The sequence below is a fragment of the Rhopalosiphum padi genome, chromosome 1 (assembly GCF_020882245.1).
Source record: "Rhopalosiphum padi isolate XX-2018 chromosome 1, ASM2088224v1, whole genome shotgun sequence".
NCBI classification, from domain to species: Eukaryota; Metazoa; Arthropoda; class Insecta; order Hemiptera; family Aphididae; genus Rhopalosiphum; species Rhopalosiphum padi.
The window spans coordinates 60225788-60242711 of record NC_083597.1 but is presented as its reverse complement, the minus strand read 5'-3'; the positions used below and the strand labels follow the sequence as shown (position 1 = coordinate 60242711).

The 16924-nt window shown below is 30.4% G+C and overlaps 1 protein-coding gene across 2 annotated transcripts in view; it reads left to right on the top strand.

Moving 5' to 3' along the window:
• Positions 1 to 16924, top strand: part of LOC132918352 (uncharacterized) — a 51815-nt gene that overhangs the window by 11495 nt on the left and 23396 nt on the right. The window contains exons 1-2 of one of the 2 annotated variants that reach the window (XM_060979549.1): positions 12571 to 12919; positions 13102 to 13353. In XM_060979549.1, coding sequence (XP_060835532.1) covers positions 12918 to 12919; positions 13102 to 13353 — 254 coding nt within the window. In that variant the 5' untranslated portion in view covers positions 12571 to 12917. Of the gene's footprint in view, positions 1 to 12570; positions 12920 to 13101; positions 13354 to 16924 lie in introns of those variants that run through there. The other variant, XM_060979546.1, reaches the window with a different exon arrangement.

The window sequence follows — 16924 nt, the reverse complement described above, 5'->3', positions numbered from 1 at the left end:
AGTTCTGTCTCATATTTCTTTGTAATTTATACTTTTATAATGAGTCACCATTCGGCAGCCACACTATAATAAATAATACTTACTAATTAGTAACCATTAACTCTTTATGTCTAAGGTAGGTTAAGTACGTACAACGTAGTATGTGTGCGTATTTTAAAGTTTTGACGAGAAAAATATAATATATAAATTATAAAAGCAGCAATTATTCGTCATAGACTATCGTAGTATTCATTGTTGTTACGGTCATGAATTAGTATTTCGTAGTTTGCTAAAAAAAAATAGTTCTTTGCGTTGCTTTTATCTTTCTATTTTTTTTTAACGATCACAAAGAAACTGATGACGGCGTGATAAACGGTGAAAATTAGTGTTATTTTTGTGACAATTGAATGACAAAATGTGAGAAGGGTAGCAAATCGTAGAACCACGTTAATAATTTGATCATAAATAAATACTATATACAATATATATTATGTAAGTACCAAAAATATAGATGAACAAATAATTTTTGCTGCGTATTAAATGTGTAGTCCATCTACGTTATTTTTTATCTGGGTATTAATGGCACTTAAATGTAATTTGTCAATAGTTAATTATTATATTGGTATTGCAAATATATGGAGCAACCTATACTGATACCACTGTGTGTAGACATTACCACTTATTGTTAGGTTTCAAGTATCACATTAATCTTATTAAAATACAACTCTTTTGGGGTTCTTAAATAGTATAATTTTTCCTCGTTATAAATCAAGGTCTCTAACAGAGTACGTTATTGAAATATAAATAAAACTTTAGCCAAATACTCAATTCAATTGTTTCGCCTTGTTTGGTGTCCACGTACGTGGCGTACACCGTTGTCTTATCATTTTTGTATAAATTACACGTATAACTAAAAATATTAATGTTATCATCTCGTAATGAAAACTAAAAAAATTGTTATTGCCATGTCGTGAAATTTCCTTGTACCTAATATGCATTGTTGTCTAATCAACAGTAACCGTTGAACTGCATTCAACCGTTGTTACTATACTGCCAACGTTCGTGTAAAAAAATATACGTTTCCGAAAATAACGCATTAAATGTAAGGTTATTATAACCAATTATTTGGGCAACGGAGAATTTGATGGACAAGGAAATTGGAATTCGACCAACTGTCGTCTTCCAGTGAAAAAAGTAATAAGAACATTGAATACTTTTTGTCTCACGGAAAAAAATAAGAACAAAAAAATATAATTTAATTTTTAACGTTTAATTCACGTCCAATTTTAACCACGCGAAATCTGCTTGAAAACAATTTTTTTCAATAAAACGAACTGGTCTTCGAGGGCGATAGTTTAAGCAGCATCAAGTGTGATCGCGTGTTACCGAAATACATTAGAATTACGCCGTTCAGGTTAATTTATTATTATAAACAATAAAATAATTATTGTATACTGTAGTCTGAGTTATGTACAAATGTGCAACATCTAATGAGGGCCAACAATCCAAAACGTGTTATCATTAAAATTAAAATTGTTCAGAAATGTCAAAACAATTGTGATAAAAAAGTATAATTAGTTAATTTAATCGAATTTTGAAGATCAAAACTAAATTTTTATCTTCTTATTTGTTTCCATGACAACGCAAAATGAACCCCGAAACATCAAGTTTTGGCATGAACAATAAATAAAATAATACGTTAATCATTATTTCATAACAGACTATTAACTTTATCTACTATCATTAAATATTACTATATTGAATATTTTTCTTTACTAAATAACATAAAAAATACTTGTTCAGACTTAGATACATTTATATTTTTGAAAATATCTGATAAACTATTTTCAGAATTAAAATGATGATAGCCATTTGAAAAAAAAAGAAGTTGGTATCACCACAGGACAGTAGGGCACTCCTTAAATATTCCAAAAATTAGAATTTGAATGTATATTAATTATTAAAGGAAACAATGAGAGGGTTAAGCATACTTGATGAATCACTCTGTATAAATATTATTATGTACGTGTGTACTCGATAAATAATATTATAATATACGCGGCTGCAGTAATAACGTCGTGTTACGTAACCATCAGGATGCGATATTGCGTGTGTGTGCGACGGTTTAAACACACCGCGTGCGCACACACACCACTATAAGACTCTTCGTGTACGCCACAACGTCGCAAATCCCCTTAATAATATTAATAGTAATAATAATATATTCCCAGGCAACGCGACGTACTTTCTCTTCGGTCACCACACACCACGCCGAGTAAAAACACGCGTTATAATAATAATAAATGTGATTTTTCTTGCGGTTAGCGCGGGCACTATTTTCAGACGGGGCTTGCCCGTATCGATACCGTCATGTGCAACGTGCACAACTGCATGGAAAATAACGCTGCAGGTAGGTGAGGTATTATTAAAATACGAGTTTGCCGTGCGTGTAATCGATAAAAATCTATGACAACTATAATAATACGACGACGTTCGCTCCCAATTCGATCTGCTGTCGAGATGCGTGACTCTTCGATGGGTAGTTGGTAAAACTTTTTCGTTTTTGTGGTGGGTGGGAAAAAAAATATTAATATTGATAGTCCGGAAAATCGGCCACCTACTCCACTCACAACCTTCATGTGACTATAGACGACGATACACAATATGGCCTTACGTGTGAGTCTTAAATATAACGGTGATGTTTTTTTTTATGCCGACACGACAATGTTTACAAATAATTACTAACGGTAAACGATAATATTTTGTCTCCGACCGATAGTAGTGGAATAAAATGCGATAGTAGCAATATCGGAACATTTTGTGCACTGCTCATGGTGCTGTAGTAGTACTGTATGTTTAACAATATTATGAACTGCAAGTCGTGTGCAACACGTGAACTACTATTATAATATATATAGCACCCGCCTGACGGGGCTATGATAGTAATAATAATTTGGTGATATACTACGATGGATGTTAAGAGGAAATGAACGAGTACCTCATCATTGCGCCCGTGCACTGCCACTATTAATTCGTCGTTAGTTTTTTTTTGGCGCGTACAAATGTGGTGATACGTTATTTATAATATTCTGTTGAATTGGCACGTTGTGTGAGCGTGACACCTGGTATAATATAATATTATTTTTTCTACGATGCTATTAAACGCGTTTGTATAAGGCATTAATAATATTATATTTACATTAAACATAACATACTACAAATTGCGGTAAAATCATTTATTATAATGTGGGTCAATGTACATGTAACAGTAATAAACCTAAAACTGTTACGCGCGCACTCGAGATTCGAGAACACGCCGCATCGACGGTCGCGGCTAACGGAATGAGAAAATGCCGTCCGGGTAAACGCCGCCGCCGCCTCATTGCATTGGCGCGCTCGCCACGTTATTATTACCTATTATTAAGTATCGTCGTGGCGGGTGGGCGTCTAAAGCGGTAGTGTTCACTATGCTGCTCTCGGTTCGTCTTGCCGTCGTCTCGTTTCTCCAATATCATTCGGGTAGTCGATGGGTGATAAGTCGATGGCAGCAATTTTTAATTTAACTACGGCTGTCGGTTATCGGAAGTATTCGGTTCTGAAAAAAAGCACAGAAATATTTGAGTTGTGCTTGAAAATGAAAACAACAATTTTGTAGCATGGCCTCAGGTTTTTCGTCTGTGGAGTTTGTACTGCGAAAACAAAAAATCAGCCTCCTACCCGGCGTGAGTACACGCGTTTCTCAATCCTTGGGATTATTATATTTTTATTTAATGCTCGGCCGGTTGTTGTTGTTGAGCATTTTTATTTTATTTTATTATATATATATATAAATATAAATATACATATAGAATATAAGCCGTCGTTCTCGTTCTAAATTAATAATTGTTGTGGGTGAATAACCCAGCAGGAACGTTGTTGAAGGTGTCGGCAGTAACGTGTTATTATATATAATAATAATAATAATAATAATAATAATATAATAGCAGCAAGCGTGTGGTGTTTTTGTATGGTACGATCGACCGTCACGGATCAAAATACCGAAATGGCAACGCCGCACTACTGTTGTCGTCGTACTCAGTTTCTCTCTTTCTTTCCCTTCATCCGCACCGCTGGAGCGGTACACACACACGCACACAATGCCCACGCCTTGGTGTGGCGGGTGGCAGTAGTAGTAGTAGTAATAGTAGTAGTGTAGTAGTAGTATATAGTTGTACTACTAGTAGTAGAGTTCATCTCTCTCTCTCTCTCTCTCTCACGCATACAAACACTTCATTTTTCTTTTTTCTCGACCATCATCATCTTTTATAATTTTTTTTCTTCGTTCGTTTTTTTGTAGTATTATACTCTATTATACGACGACGAGCGTTTATTGTAACGACAAGACTCTTGGCGCACATATTATACAATCGACATTTTTTTATTCTATTAAATATGATCAAATGCTTTTTTCCCGCATCGTGTCCTACACGAGTCAGTGATCGAGAAAATTTACTAGGCGTTGTGGAAGGAAACCAATACGAATGTGTGTCACACACGTGCAATAACGGTGTTCGCTCGGGTGAAATTTTGCAACATCTTTTCCCCGAGCGAGTACAAATAATATAATATATTTTATGCGCACTAAAAGTGTAAAAAGAACGAGAATAATAGCGGTGTTCCATTCGTCGGATAAAATAAACGTGTGCGTGAGACGACGATATCGTGTTCGACTGTTCGAGTTCAAGTATTACATTATTACATAAAACGCTAGGGGACCACACGAGGTATTTTTTCTTAGGAAATACGAGGGAAGAAGTGGGTCTTCTTTATTGGCTAATACGATGCGTATGTCGCTAAGGGATACACGACGGGGGTCGGTAAAGAAGAGATCCATCGAATCTCGTCAAACCGGTTGTCGTCCGTGCGAGTGCAGAGGTTTTTTTCTTTAAAAATTGAACTGTAAACACTTTTTGAAAACGAACGATCCATACAACCTGTATACTTATCGTTGAGAACACTAATATTATTTTCACTCAAAATGCGCTGTGAGAGTGTGTTTACAGTCTTAGTGTTCCCATGAACAAAATTTAAATATATCGATTGATGAATGAAATCATTTATATACTGCGGAGAGCCAACTGTAAACAAATAAAAATCGTTCAACGCCGAGAACAGACTAGTAGCAAAGCGAGTGCGTCTGCAACCGGAGATACTATAAAACGAAAAAACATCGAATGAAATAACTTAAAAGTTTTGTGCCGAACATTGAGGGTAGGTGTATGCGTGTGTGTGAGTGAGTGAGGGAGGGTAGTATTGTCGTCGTTGTGGTGGTACGGTGGCGGTGTTGGTATCGATGTGAAAGCCGTGCCCGGCCGCCGCCGGAGCACATAGTTTTATTATGTATGGCGGTGTGTCTGTGCGTGCGCGCGCGCACGTACAGTTTGGCAACGTGGCGTGCGGGGCCAGCCTGGACACACACGCACACGCACAGAGACGTGCTTGAATCGTTAGGTCGGTGGGCGAACTCCGCTGCCGGGCCGCCGCCGCCGATGCCGTCGTGGTTGCGGTGACGGTGCGCGGCGGGAGGGGGCCCGGCTGCTTGTGATGCTCGGGATCCAAACCGCCGACCGAGCCGATTGAACGTTTGGATTTTCTTTTTCTCGATACTTTTCTTGTAGATTATTCTTTTTTTTACCGCTTCGTAATGGGAACGTCGATTTTTTTATATTCCTTCGTTATCGTAGTAGTTTTTCGTGCTCCATGGCCAACCGATCCTTCGCCGTGTGATTGAAACGCCTTGGCGTTGTCCACTAATACTCTGGATTCACGAGGCGTGGAAGAACACGAAAATTCAAAACAATAATAATATTATAAATATTATAATATATTACGACATTTTAAAATTATCGTCTACGCAGTAAGTTCTGATATTACTACGAAGCGCGCACTTACCCGTATTTTTATAGTTCGGTTCAGAATTGTACACGAATTGTACCGGCCTGTTACATATTATCATAGTATAGTTTGTTCATACACGATAATAATAAGTTATTATTATTTCTACCACCGTCGCAAGTATTTACTTGCAACTATTCAGTCGTCGATTTTCAATAATAAATTCAATCCAATATCTATATAATATTATTATCGTCGTTTACACGTAGTACTGTTCGTATCACCTTGTGTGTATGTAAACGCGCTGTTAATTTTTTTCCTTGTCGATCCGACGGAAATATTAACGGCGAGAAGATGTAAATTGTATTATATTATTATTTATGTATGTGTTCCAATAGCCAACAATTTTTATGACCTAAGGTCAATATAATATAATACCTAGAGATTGTAATTCGCTGTTATTATATTGTAACACTTTATATATAAATATATAATATATACATTATACATATATGAATTTAATATGTATTGTGACGCTAACGGATAACATCAGAAAACCGGATTCATCTATTCTTTTATAATAACAATTATTATTTTTTTTCTTATGTTAATTTATTTAGGCGTGATTAGTAGATTATCTTTACGCGACAGCTAATGTCATGGGGTTTCATAGGTCCAGACGGTCTCGTATTTCTTCCCTCGAGATGATGCCCTCTGGGAAATTATTTTTTCTTATTTATACTTAAATACATACGCATAAAAACCGTATTATACTTTGAAAAACACTAAAAAAATAACAAATAACTGAAGTATCCGTAATGAATAATTATGATTAAGTGATTAAAAGAAGGTCTCTATACGTAATTGTGTTTCACGTACACAAGGTAGTGGCAATCATGCAATAGTTTATAAATTATTTTCAAATATAACACATTTTATTAGCCAGTTTTGTTATGTATTTTATTTTAGGTATTACAATACGAAATTATTATACCTAACGAATGAAATTGTAGAACATTAAAAATCTTGCTATGAAGAAATTAAATGGTTATACATTAGCCAATATGTCAACTTAAAGATATGTTTATTTAACTATTAATTTATTTATTATCAATTTTATAAATTGTCAATATATTACACAATAGTAAATAATTCTAAAATAATAATAATAGTCCAAATTTAACTAACTTAAACATATTAAGTGAATAAATAATATTTGTAAAAATTATGGATTACATGTAATAAACAAAATCGTCTAGGTAAACACAAAAATTATACCTAGTTAAAAATTTTCTATTTAAACCACGGAGTAAATCAAACTAAATTTTTTTAAAGTGATATTGGAAAAAAATAATTCATGACGTTTGTCGTACATAATATTATTCTGTATTTATATTCTTTAAATTAAAATATTTTTATGAATGAAAAGATTTTTACTATACAATATATCAGATTAGAATTTTGTGATATTTCTGTAATCATATAACAGTACATGTTCATGATCATATCTTATGAGTTATCACTTATCACTTGTATTCTTATTGGTATCTATTATGTTTTGACATATTGAGATAATTATAATCTTAAAATATGTTTACTTATTTATAAAATGAATAATATGCAATGATATTTCGTTAATAATGAAATAGTATAATCACTTATCAATATACAAAATATTATTGTTTTTGTAGACTGAGGAGCTGGAGCAGTCACTATTTTCCATGTGGTTATATGATGGGAGGGGGGGCATAAAGAGTAAAACTACGCATTTTTTTTTTTTACAAAAATATATCATATATTTTTAATGTTGATATACTATTATAATAAAAATTATATACGTATTTGTAGTATACTGTATACAAATAGGGAATGTTTTTATTGACACAACATACCAATATGTATAAATTCAATATCAAAAGAAAATAATAAACCGAGATAGTTGTTTTGCTGTATAGAAGGTATGGTGATGTAAAATCGTTATTCATTGAAATCTATGTGTTAAATTTGAGATCATGATAAATTATTACAATGAAAAAACTATTCAGAGCGGTAGTTGCTGCCTATATTTCTATGGATATGTTTTATTTTAAATCGATATTGTTATTACTAAATTATTTTTCTAATCGGCTGAACTATTTTTTTCAAAAATATATAGCATAAAATCTGTAAAAGATATTGTTTATCATGATGTGTATGAACAGTGTGAATTTATTATAATTTAAAATGTATTATTAACTTAAAATTATAAGATATTAGAAAATATGTTAATTAATAATAAAAATGATATATGTGGTGACAAAAAGTTTTAATTCCCTTCAAATAATATTTTTTGAATTACAACAAAATTATTAAAATCTTTAAATATCCAATTTCATTAAAATTGTAAACCTCAATTGTCTATGGAAAAATTGTGCATTATCTAATTGTTTTATATATTTGAAATTTTTAGGTTTTTTAAAAACTACTTACATACATGGGTCCTTGTATTAGCCTAATAAGTAACTTGAGCTAATTAAATTGAAAATGTTTTGAGTTTTTAACTACAATCTTAATTTTTGTGATTAAAGAAATTTGTGACCATTTTAACTCGTGTGATTATAAAAAAATCGTAATAATGTATTTTTAAAGTGCTATAATAACAAATTATAAAGTACCTTGTTTAATATTTGTTCTTCACAAGAGAGTTAAATGGATTCTCTCGAATTTTAATTTTACTATTATTCGTTGGTATAACCAAAACGGAGCGAGATACATGCCAATACGTCTGCTTAACTAAATAATTATTTTATTTCTTGGATTTATATTAAATATTTATAAAGATAGCGGCGAAAACCCTCAAAGACTAATATTATATTAACGTTTTAAAAATACGAAATCGGAGTTTGTACACTGGTGGAATTTATCAATGATTAATTTTTTTTTGAGAAGTCAATAATTATATTATTGGTTTTTTTTTCATTATTACCAGATGATTGTATAATTTTATTTATATTTATTAATTATTTATAATAACTACGACTTAATTAAGTTGTATAATTTAGTTTCCTTTGAGAAGTTGATAATATTTATATTTTTATTTGATTGAATATCCGATTTATTATATTGTTTCTCCTTTCTGTTGTGGTACGTAGTGTTTATTTTTCAATGATAATATTGTTAATACACATTTCCTGTGATTTATTTTAATGCGTTCCATTGTCAAAAACGTATAAATCTGATTTAAAAGTGTTATTTAACTTTTCCCTGCAGAGTACGGGGTAATATCTGAGTGGTCAATTACCACCTTCGTATTTCTCTGATGCTATCGATTGAAGATAATTTGAAATACAAATTATGCTAAATAATATAGTTATAAATTTACGGTGTCAAATCATAATAATACTATAATACTTATAACATTTTTGGGATAATATTATAAAGCTTAGAATAATTTTGTATTACACAATATCGGGTAAAATATAAGGAAAATCGACTCAAAAAAATGTTAAACCATTTCAATATATTCATTAAAAATTATATCATGTTTATAAAACACCAACATTTAATTACTCGAATTATCATAGCAAAATTGATAATAATATTTTATAAACCTTCATGATGATGGACTGAAATTTTTTCAATATTCATATTTATTGGACACAGTAATTTATGATTTTCAATATTATACTAAATACAATTTTTTCAATGTCGATTGTATTAATTTTTTTAATTTTAATTATATTTTGTATACAATTACTATGGTGATATACAAAACATTGATGACTGTTATTAAATTAAAGTGAATACAAGGAATTATTTAAAGCAATATTAAATGATAATACATAAAGAAAAAAAATATTCTAAGTAGCCTTAGCGGATTCTGGACTTCTCAAAATGTGTTAAATAAATGGAAAATGTCTTAAATAAATGCATGTTAATTTAATTGTTACTATATTCCTATATATATAAACTACTGATAATGTATAAATATCAGTACCATAGTTCCACCTTAGTTGAATTACTACTATGAATGCAACTTTTCCAGTCAGTTATTTTTTATTTTAAATAGTGAGTACTTTAATTTACTTTTAGAAATTATGTGTATGTTATTATAAAAACAAAATATTCCTTTTTCTATTGGTGTAAAATAAAATGTTTGTTCACATTTTCACTTTTTTTTTAATTGTGTTGTTACTATCGTGCAATTATTTCAGACATTTTTATGGACTGTATTGTTTAAATATAAAACTCAAATTATATTTGAAGTTTCAATTATAATCTTAAATATTTTTATACATGAACATGAGAAATTTCAAACTTCAGCAATATTTATAGATATTTAATATAATATATTTATTTGTTTATTTAGTTAAAACCTAAATTTACAACTTAAAATATTTATTCTAATAATTATAGTCTACTTATACATAATATATAAAGTTGTATTCTATAACTGCAGTAAAATTACATATATTATCTTTTAAATTACGGAAATAACCTTTTTAAAGTGTAGTTGTATTAATATTCTATGAGTTTTTTTTAAAAAAATCAGTGTTTCACTCTTCTGCATTCAGATTTTTGTATTATTTTAGAAAATTAAAAATAATTTGGATACATTTTTTTGAGAATCTATTTTATGTAGAAAAAATTACACGATGATTTAATATTTATAAGTAAGTTTTGGGATACTCCTATGTGCTTATATACATACTATAAAATATTTTCTAATTAAGAATAGGACAATTTAGTATAATCAAGATATCATGACTGGGTGTTTTTAATATTATTACTTACAATAGTTTTCCTAAAGTAAATTAGACGAAACCGAAATCTAGATGTATCTACATAGTTACCATTTGTTCATGCAAACATCATAAAAACTATAGATTTATAGTAGTTATTTAACATCGCTTGATTAAACAGTTAAATTAGGACATTTAATTCCAAATGCCATACATACGAAGATGGGGTAAAAATAGTCTATACTCCTTTTATATTAAACAATTAAGAATCTTAAGTGAGGAATGCCGAGAAACTAATAAATAGCTTTTAACTTGGACTAATGTTTTTAGCAGTCCATCATTATACGATAGTCTAGGTCGGGGCGGATTAAGAATAACGGCCAATTTACGTTTTTATTTTTGTTTACTTAATAGTTTTTCTTATCGCTGCTGTAGTATTTTTATCTTTTCTTAGGTCAAGAATTTAGTTGACATCGATTGGACTCAATTATTTACGTATTTACCCACGATAAATATGTGTACGATTTATTAATATTTTATTATGATTTGGGTTGATATATATATATATATATATATATATATATATATATATATATATATATATATATATATATATATATATATTTGCTCGTTAATATTTTTTTATTTGCATTGTACAGCCAATACGAACATAAATAAAAACTCTACTTTCTGGCAAATATTTATTGAAGGTCGATTAAAAACAAATTTTTAACTTAAATGTTTTTTGCATTAAAATGTTAATTTAGTAAACGATAAAAGCTATCTATCTCCCTATGGTTCCATTTATAGAATAGTAAATGAGAAAATTATGTAAAAGATGTGTAAAACGTTTGTAGAACTTTTGTCGTTAACTGAAAACCTTTTCTTGGCGATGGAATTCGGTTATATAAAAACCACGAGGGAGGCGGTCGTAAAAGTACTTTTACTTTTGCTAGGAGCTATTTACTTACCCTCCATATGCGCCGCAGATGTGTACTAAATTCCAACGAAAATCAACCAGGTGTAACCGTATAAAAATAAATACATGTTACATCTTATATGAAATAACTTTTTAAACAATTATTGAAAAAAAGATAATTGTAAAATGAACTAAAATTATGAAATAATGAAAATAAATTACTAAAAAATAGAGAAAAAAATTATTTAGTAATTAATATTTGAGTTTATGTTAGTCCAATTATTGGTTAAGGCGAGTATCTTAGTATATTATAATTTTAAGAATATCCATTTTATTTAGCGGTAAAATCATTATTTAAAATGTATACATTATACAGTTTATTATATTATACTATTTGGAAAATATTTGAAAAACGTTGAACACGAACTCGGAAATACATTATTTAATTTCGTCGGCTTATAAATATTAAAACGTTGTTCTACAAGGTTTTTTTAAAATTATATTCACGTGTTTGGGCCTGCACAATTGTTTATATGTCGTGTAGCGTGTAGCCCGGACTCGTTAATGTGATTTCCATTTTTTTTTTTAATAATACACATTTAAGTAATTGCCGTTTTTAAAAAATTATTATCATCGCAAAAACATTGCGAAATTGGTTAGTATTTTTCTTATGTGTATATGTCATGTGTGATAGCAAAATGGAATTTCAATCCGGGTAAATAAAGTTAATAAACATTGTGCAATAATATTTTGTATTCCATACTTACCTATTATTATATAATATTATATTAGTCGAGTGAGATAGAATCGTATAGGGAAAATAAAAAAAGTAAAAACTCCACTCGTTTGGTATAAGAAACGCCCCGTGCTCATGCGTCATTTCGATTAAAATCGATGCGACGACCGTGTGTTTTTGGGGTTTTTATATTATGGTCTCTCTCCGGGCCAGGGGGTTGTTCTTTCCCGCAACCCCTTCGACTTCCTCCGGGGTAGTACCACCGTGTCTCATAGAGTTATATATGCATTTATATCAATATAATAATAGTTTTGGAGAGCCCGGCGCAGGCTGTTATGGGGCGTACGTATATGTATAGTTTTGTGTATAGTTGTCGTCGTTGTCGTGCATGTCCAACCACCGGAGGTGGACGTGCACGAAATTTGCGGCACTGATTGACGGAGTGACGACTAACACGACTCGAGCGGCGGCGCGTTTCGTCGAGTGCATTAAATCGCGCCCGTCGCCGCCGCCGCCCCGTGAGTGTGTGTGTCGTTGGGTTTTTTGCGCGTGCCCCGACCGACCGATTCCGTTCTGCAAAACACCATCTCACTCGCGTTCGCCGCCCGGTAGTCGAGTAGTGTAGTAGTTGTTATTCGTCGTTCGTCATCTACTCGTTGTCGCCCGTAATTTCACATCATAACAAATCATGTATTTAATGTTACACCGTATTTTTAATCATAAGAAAAAAGGAATAGAAAAGAAAAAATACATTTTTGCAATTAATTTTCAATATAAATAATATAATAAAATATATACAGTTATCATCACCTGGACGTTTGTTGCTCGGTTCGGACATGACTAATAATATCGACGGGTGTTTTTTGCCACAGGTATGGACGCGTGCAGAGCGTTAAAATACTGGCGAGAACGAAGGAAGACTCGGTGCTGGGAGTCAGTGGCCTGTGCGCCACTGTGTCGTTCATGGACATCAAGTCCGCCTCAAAAGCTCATAACGGGGACCAAAAGTTGGACGACAGGTCCCTCAGCACCGAGTACCACGAGCCCAACTCCATACTACCGCCGGCCAGCCCAACCATGCCGCCACACATCTATCCGGGCCCCACTAGGCAGTACATCCACGGGTGAGTCTCGTCTTTACTCTTTATATTCCGTTGTCTTTTAAACAATATATTTTATTCGAGATATCATGTATTTTTATCGTTTACAATTTTTCGTCACGCCCCCGCTGTGTCACACTGATAGTGATGAGTAAGAGGGGGAGTGAGCAGTGAGCAAAAGGTAGGTTTTTATAGATATACAATGAGTGAGTGATTGTGTGTGTAGTAGAGGATGTACGCACTTTGCCTACCTTTATGTGCTGTATAACAAAATTGACACTGCGCCAGATGTAACGACCGTATACCTCTCTAGTACATATCTAATTAAAAATCGAGTTGATTATTATATATATATACCGATATACTTATTGCTTATATATGACGTGTGTGTGTATGTGACTGTGCGACGGTCACCATCGTCATTGCGTGTGCGTGTTGGATAAAACAATGTTAAAAAATGATTGGTAAATTATATAGGAGGGTTATTAAGTAAATACTTTTCCTTCGTTATATTTCATATTTTCTCATAATTTTGTTTTATTCGTGGGTGGTTTTTTTTAATGAGACATAATAACCTATTACATATTTATATGAATCGTATCTACTCGCTTCTAAAACTGTCGTTGTCGAAATGTTGCTTTTAAACACAAGTGGCTGTGATTAGTGTGATTGATTTTTGTCTAAGTAATGTCGTTGTCAACTCGTATTGAATTTATTACTGTGAATTTAACTGCAGAATTGCGCGAATAGGGAAATAGTTGACGCGTATAATAATTTAAATAATGGCAGATATTATGCTAAAGAATCCAAATGTTGAAAATACAAGTATAATAGTATTTGTATTAATTTGTATATGTATACAAAATGTCTTAATATTAAAAACGATTTTTTTTAAATTACTTTTTTAATTGCATGATTAAAAATATAATTCAAAGTTATAATTAACTTTAGAGCTTATTAGCTTAGAATAATATCGAAATAATCATTATTCTTTGTACACTTTTGTACTAAAGTACTTATGAACATTGAACACACAAAATGCAGTATTTATGATAATAAGTAACAGCTCTATAATTGCCTATTATAGTTTAAATCACAGTATAACTTTCAATTTTATAATCATAATTTGTATTTTATATTATATCTAATCGACTGTTATGTAATATATTCTGATAGTTAGCTCTAAATTAACTAAGAAAAATAAAGAAAAGATAAATATTTTTGCTAAATTGTATTCCATCGATTTCCACGTACTATTTGGTTGAATAGGTACTCTTATTTCAGTAATACAGAAGAAAAACAAAAAAATTCGTAATTTATGCTTGAACATTTGTAGTAATAATAATAACTGTTACGATTTAACACAAGTTGTTTTCCCATTCTCCTATCCTATGCGCGCCCGCCACTCATAATATTACCGTGTGTAGCGTGTATACAATCCATAAAATATGATCGATATGTGGCTGTTAATGAAATCAAATTCAATAAAAATATTTGTAAGTGTAAACAATGCACAGATAGTATAGTACATACTACAGGCACATATAAACAAACACACACACACACACACACGGATCCATGACGGTTCAGCGCACATACAGCTGCCGATAAAGTAAACTTTACAGTTAAAATAATTATACATAGCCCAATAATTATTATCATTATGTTGTGAATTGCGATCGGTTGGGTTGAAAGAAATTTAGTATAATATTATTATCGATAACGTATAAAAACATTTGTCACTATTATAATAATAATATAATTATGAGTATTATGACGTAACTACTACCGATCTCACAATAACATGCGCGTGTTTCTAGTCCGTTATCGCACACTTCCGATTACTCTGTACTCGCGGAAACGAAAACTATTATATTATTTAATTACCATATTGTGCTTTATGCCCGCGTAAGTCTTCGTTGTTGTTTCAGTTGTGTGCGCCAAAAAGTTAATGAAAAAGTAAAACAATAATAATACATATTTTTGGTTCATAAACGTACGATGTGCGAATGTAATAATTAATAATAGAAAAAAACGTCGAACCTAAATCGTAGTTATAAATGTTATAAATTTATAATATTGTTTCTAGACGTCGGTTTCAAATACGCTATCCTAATCTTTTTTTTACGTTTGGTATTAAAATAGGTATTTATAAATCTGAATTAGTTTTTAAGCTGTATTCTATAAATTCTTCGAATAAATTACCTTTGCATTTTATGTGTAGTAATTTTCACATTTCTTATTAAATACCTGAAGTTTATAGGTATGGTTTTTAACATACACGAGTTGCTGGTTGGTACATTTAATAAAATGCATTAGGAGGTGTGTACATTGTAATAATTATTATGGTCATTGTGACCGCTATTTAAAATACACTGAGTAATTTAATTTAATACAATCGCTATATTTTACAATCTTAGAAATTCTCTAATTGTGTCAATATATTTTAACTGTAAAACCATTCCGTTATTACTTATTTGTTATGTGTGTTGGGTTATAATATTCAATATTCTTAAATTTTTATTTATAATTTTAACTATTTTTTTCATTATGATGTAAATAGTTTTCGGCACGAAGTTCCTATCATAAGATGTTTTAACGTGCATAAAAATATTTAGCTTCTATATAAAAATTGGTGCTTTATAATAGTTCGTTGCGTAAAAACCTAAGAATACTGTGATGTATAATAATAATGTCTATGGATTATTAAATAAAAAATAAAAATAATACGTTGATTTTCTCAAAGTACTAGATATTTTTTAATTAAATAATTTATTATTATAATTGTACTGTACGAAGATGGAAAACATGTTCTCAATATAATTAGTGATAAACAAACTAATTCGCTATGTATTCAAATTACATTATAATATTTAGTTTCTTTTTACCTACTATTTTTATAGTGTTTATACTATATTATGTCCTTGTAATAAAGCTGCATATATTTTTTTTATTCCACTTCGGTTTTAGGTTTACTATTATATTTAACAATTACTGTTAATATTTATTTAATAGTTTATTGATTAAATTTAATTAATTAATCAAATAAATTGAAAAAATGTGAGTAATATGTTTACATTTTTAGTTGGACATAATATTACATATAATTTTGATTTAATAATTAATAAAACACTATTATAATATGCATAGTATAAGTCATAATAATATGTCCTTGTTATTTTGTGTCAAGCTTTAGTTATATAAACTGATTGAATGACGTTCACATAAAATATTTTTCTGTAATAAACTATGTTTGATTACCTATGTCAGGTATACTTTATTGTTTTGCAATATTATGCAAAATATTTTCAACATGCAGTTGTTTATAATAATATTCATTTAGTTACAATTATTACAAATTATTGAACAATTTAAATTATTACAGAGATAAAGATTACCTTATTTTAATAATCAATTTGTTCGTAGTATATACGTTTCAAAAATTAACAATCTTTAATTTTAAAATAATTTTTAATGTTTTTTCCTTTTTATATCCATGATGTAAAACCAATAGTATTCTTGCTAATTTATTTATGATAAACGATAATTGGTATTAAAATATTTAATTGTAAAATACTAATACAAAATTTCATCA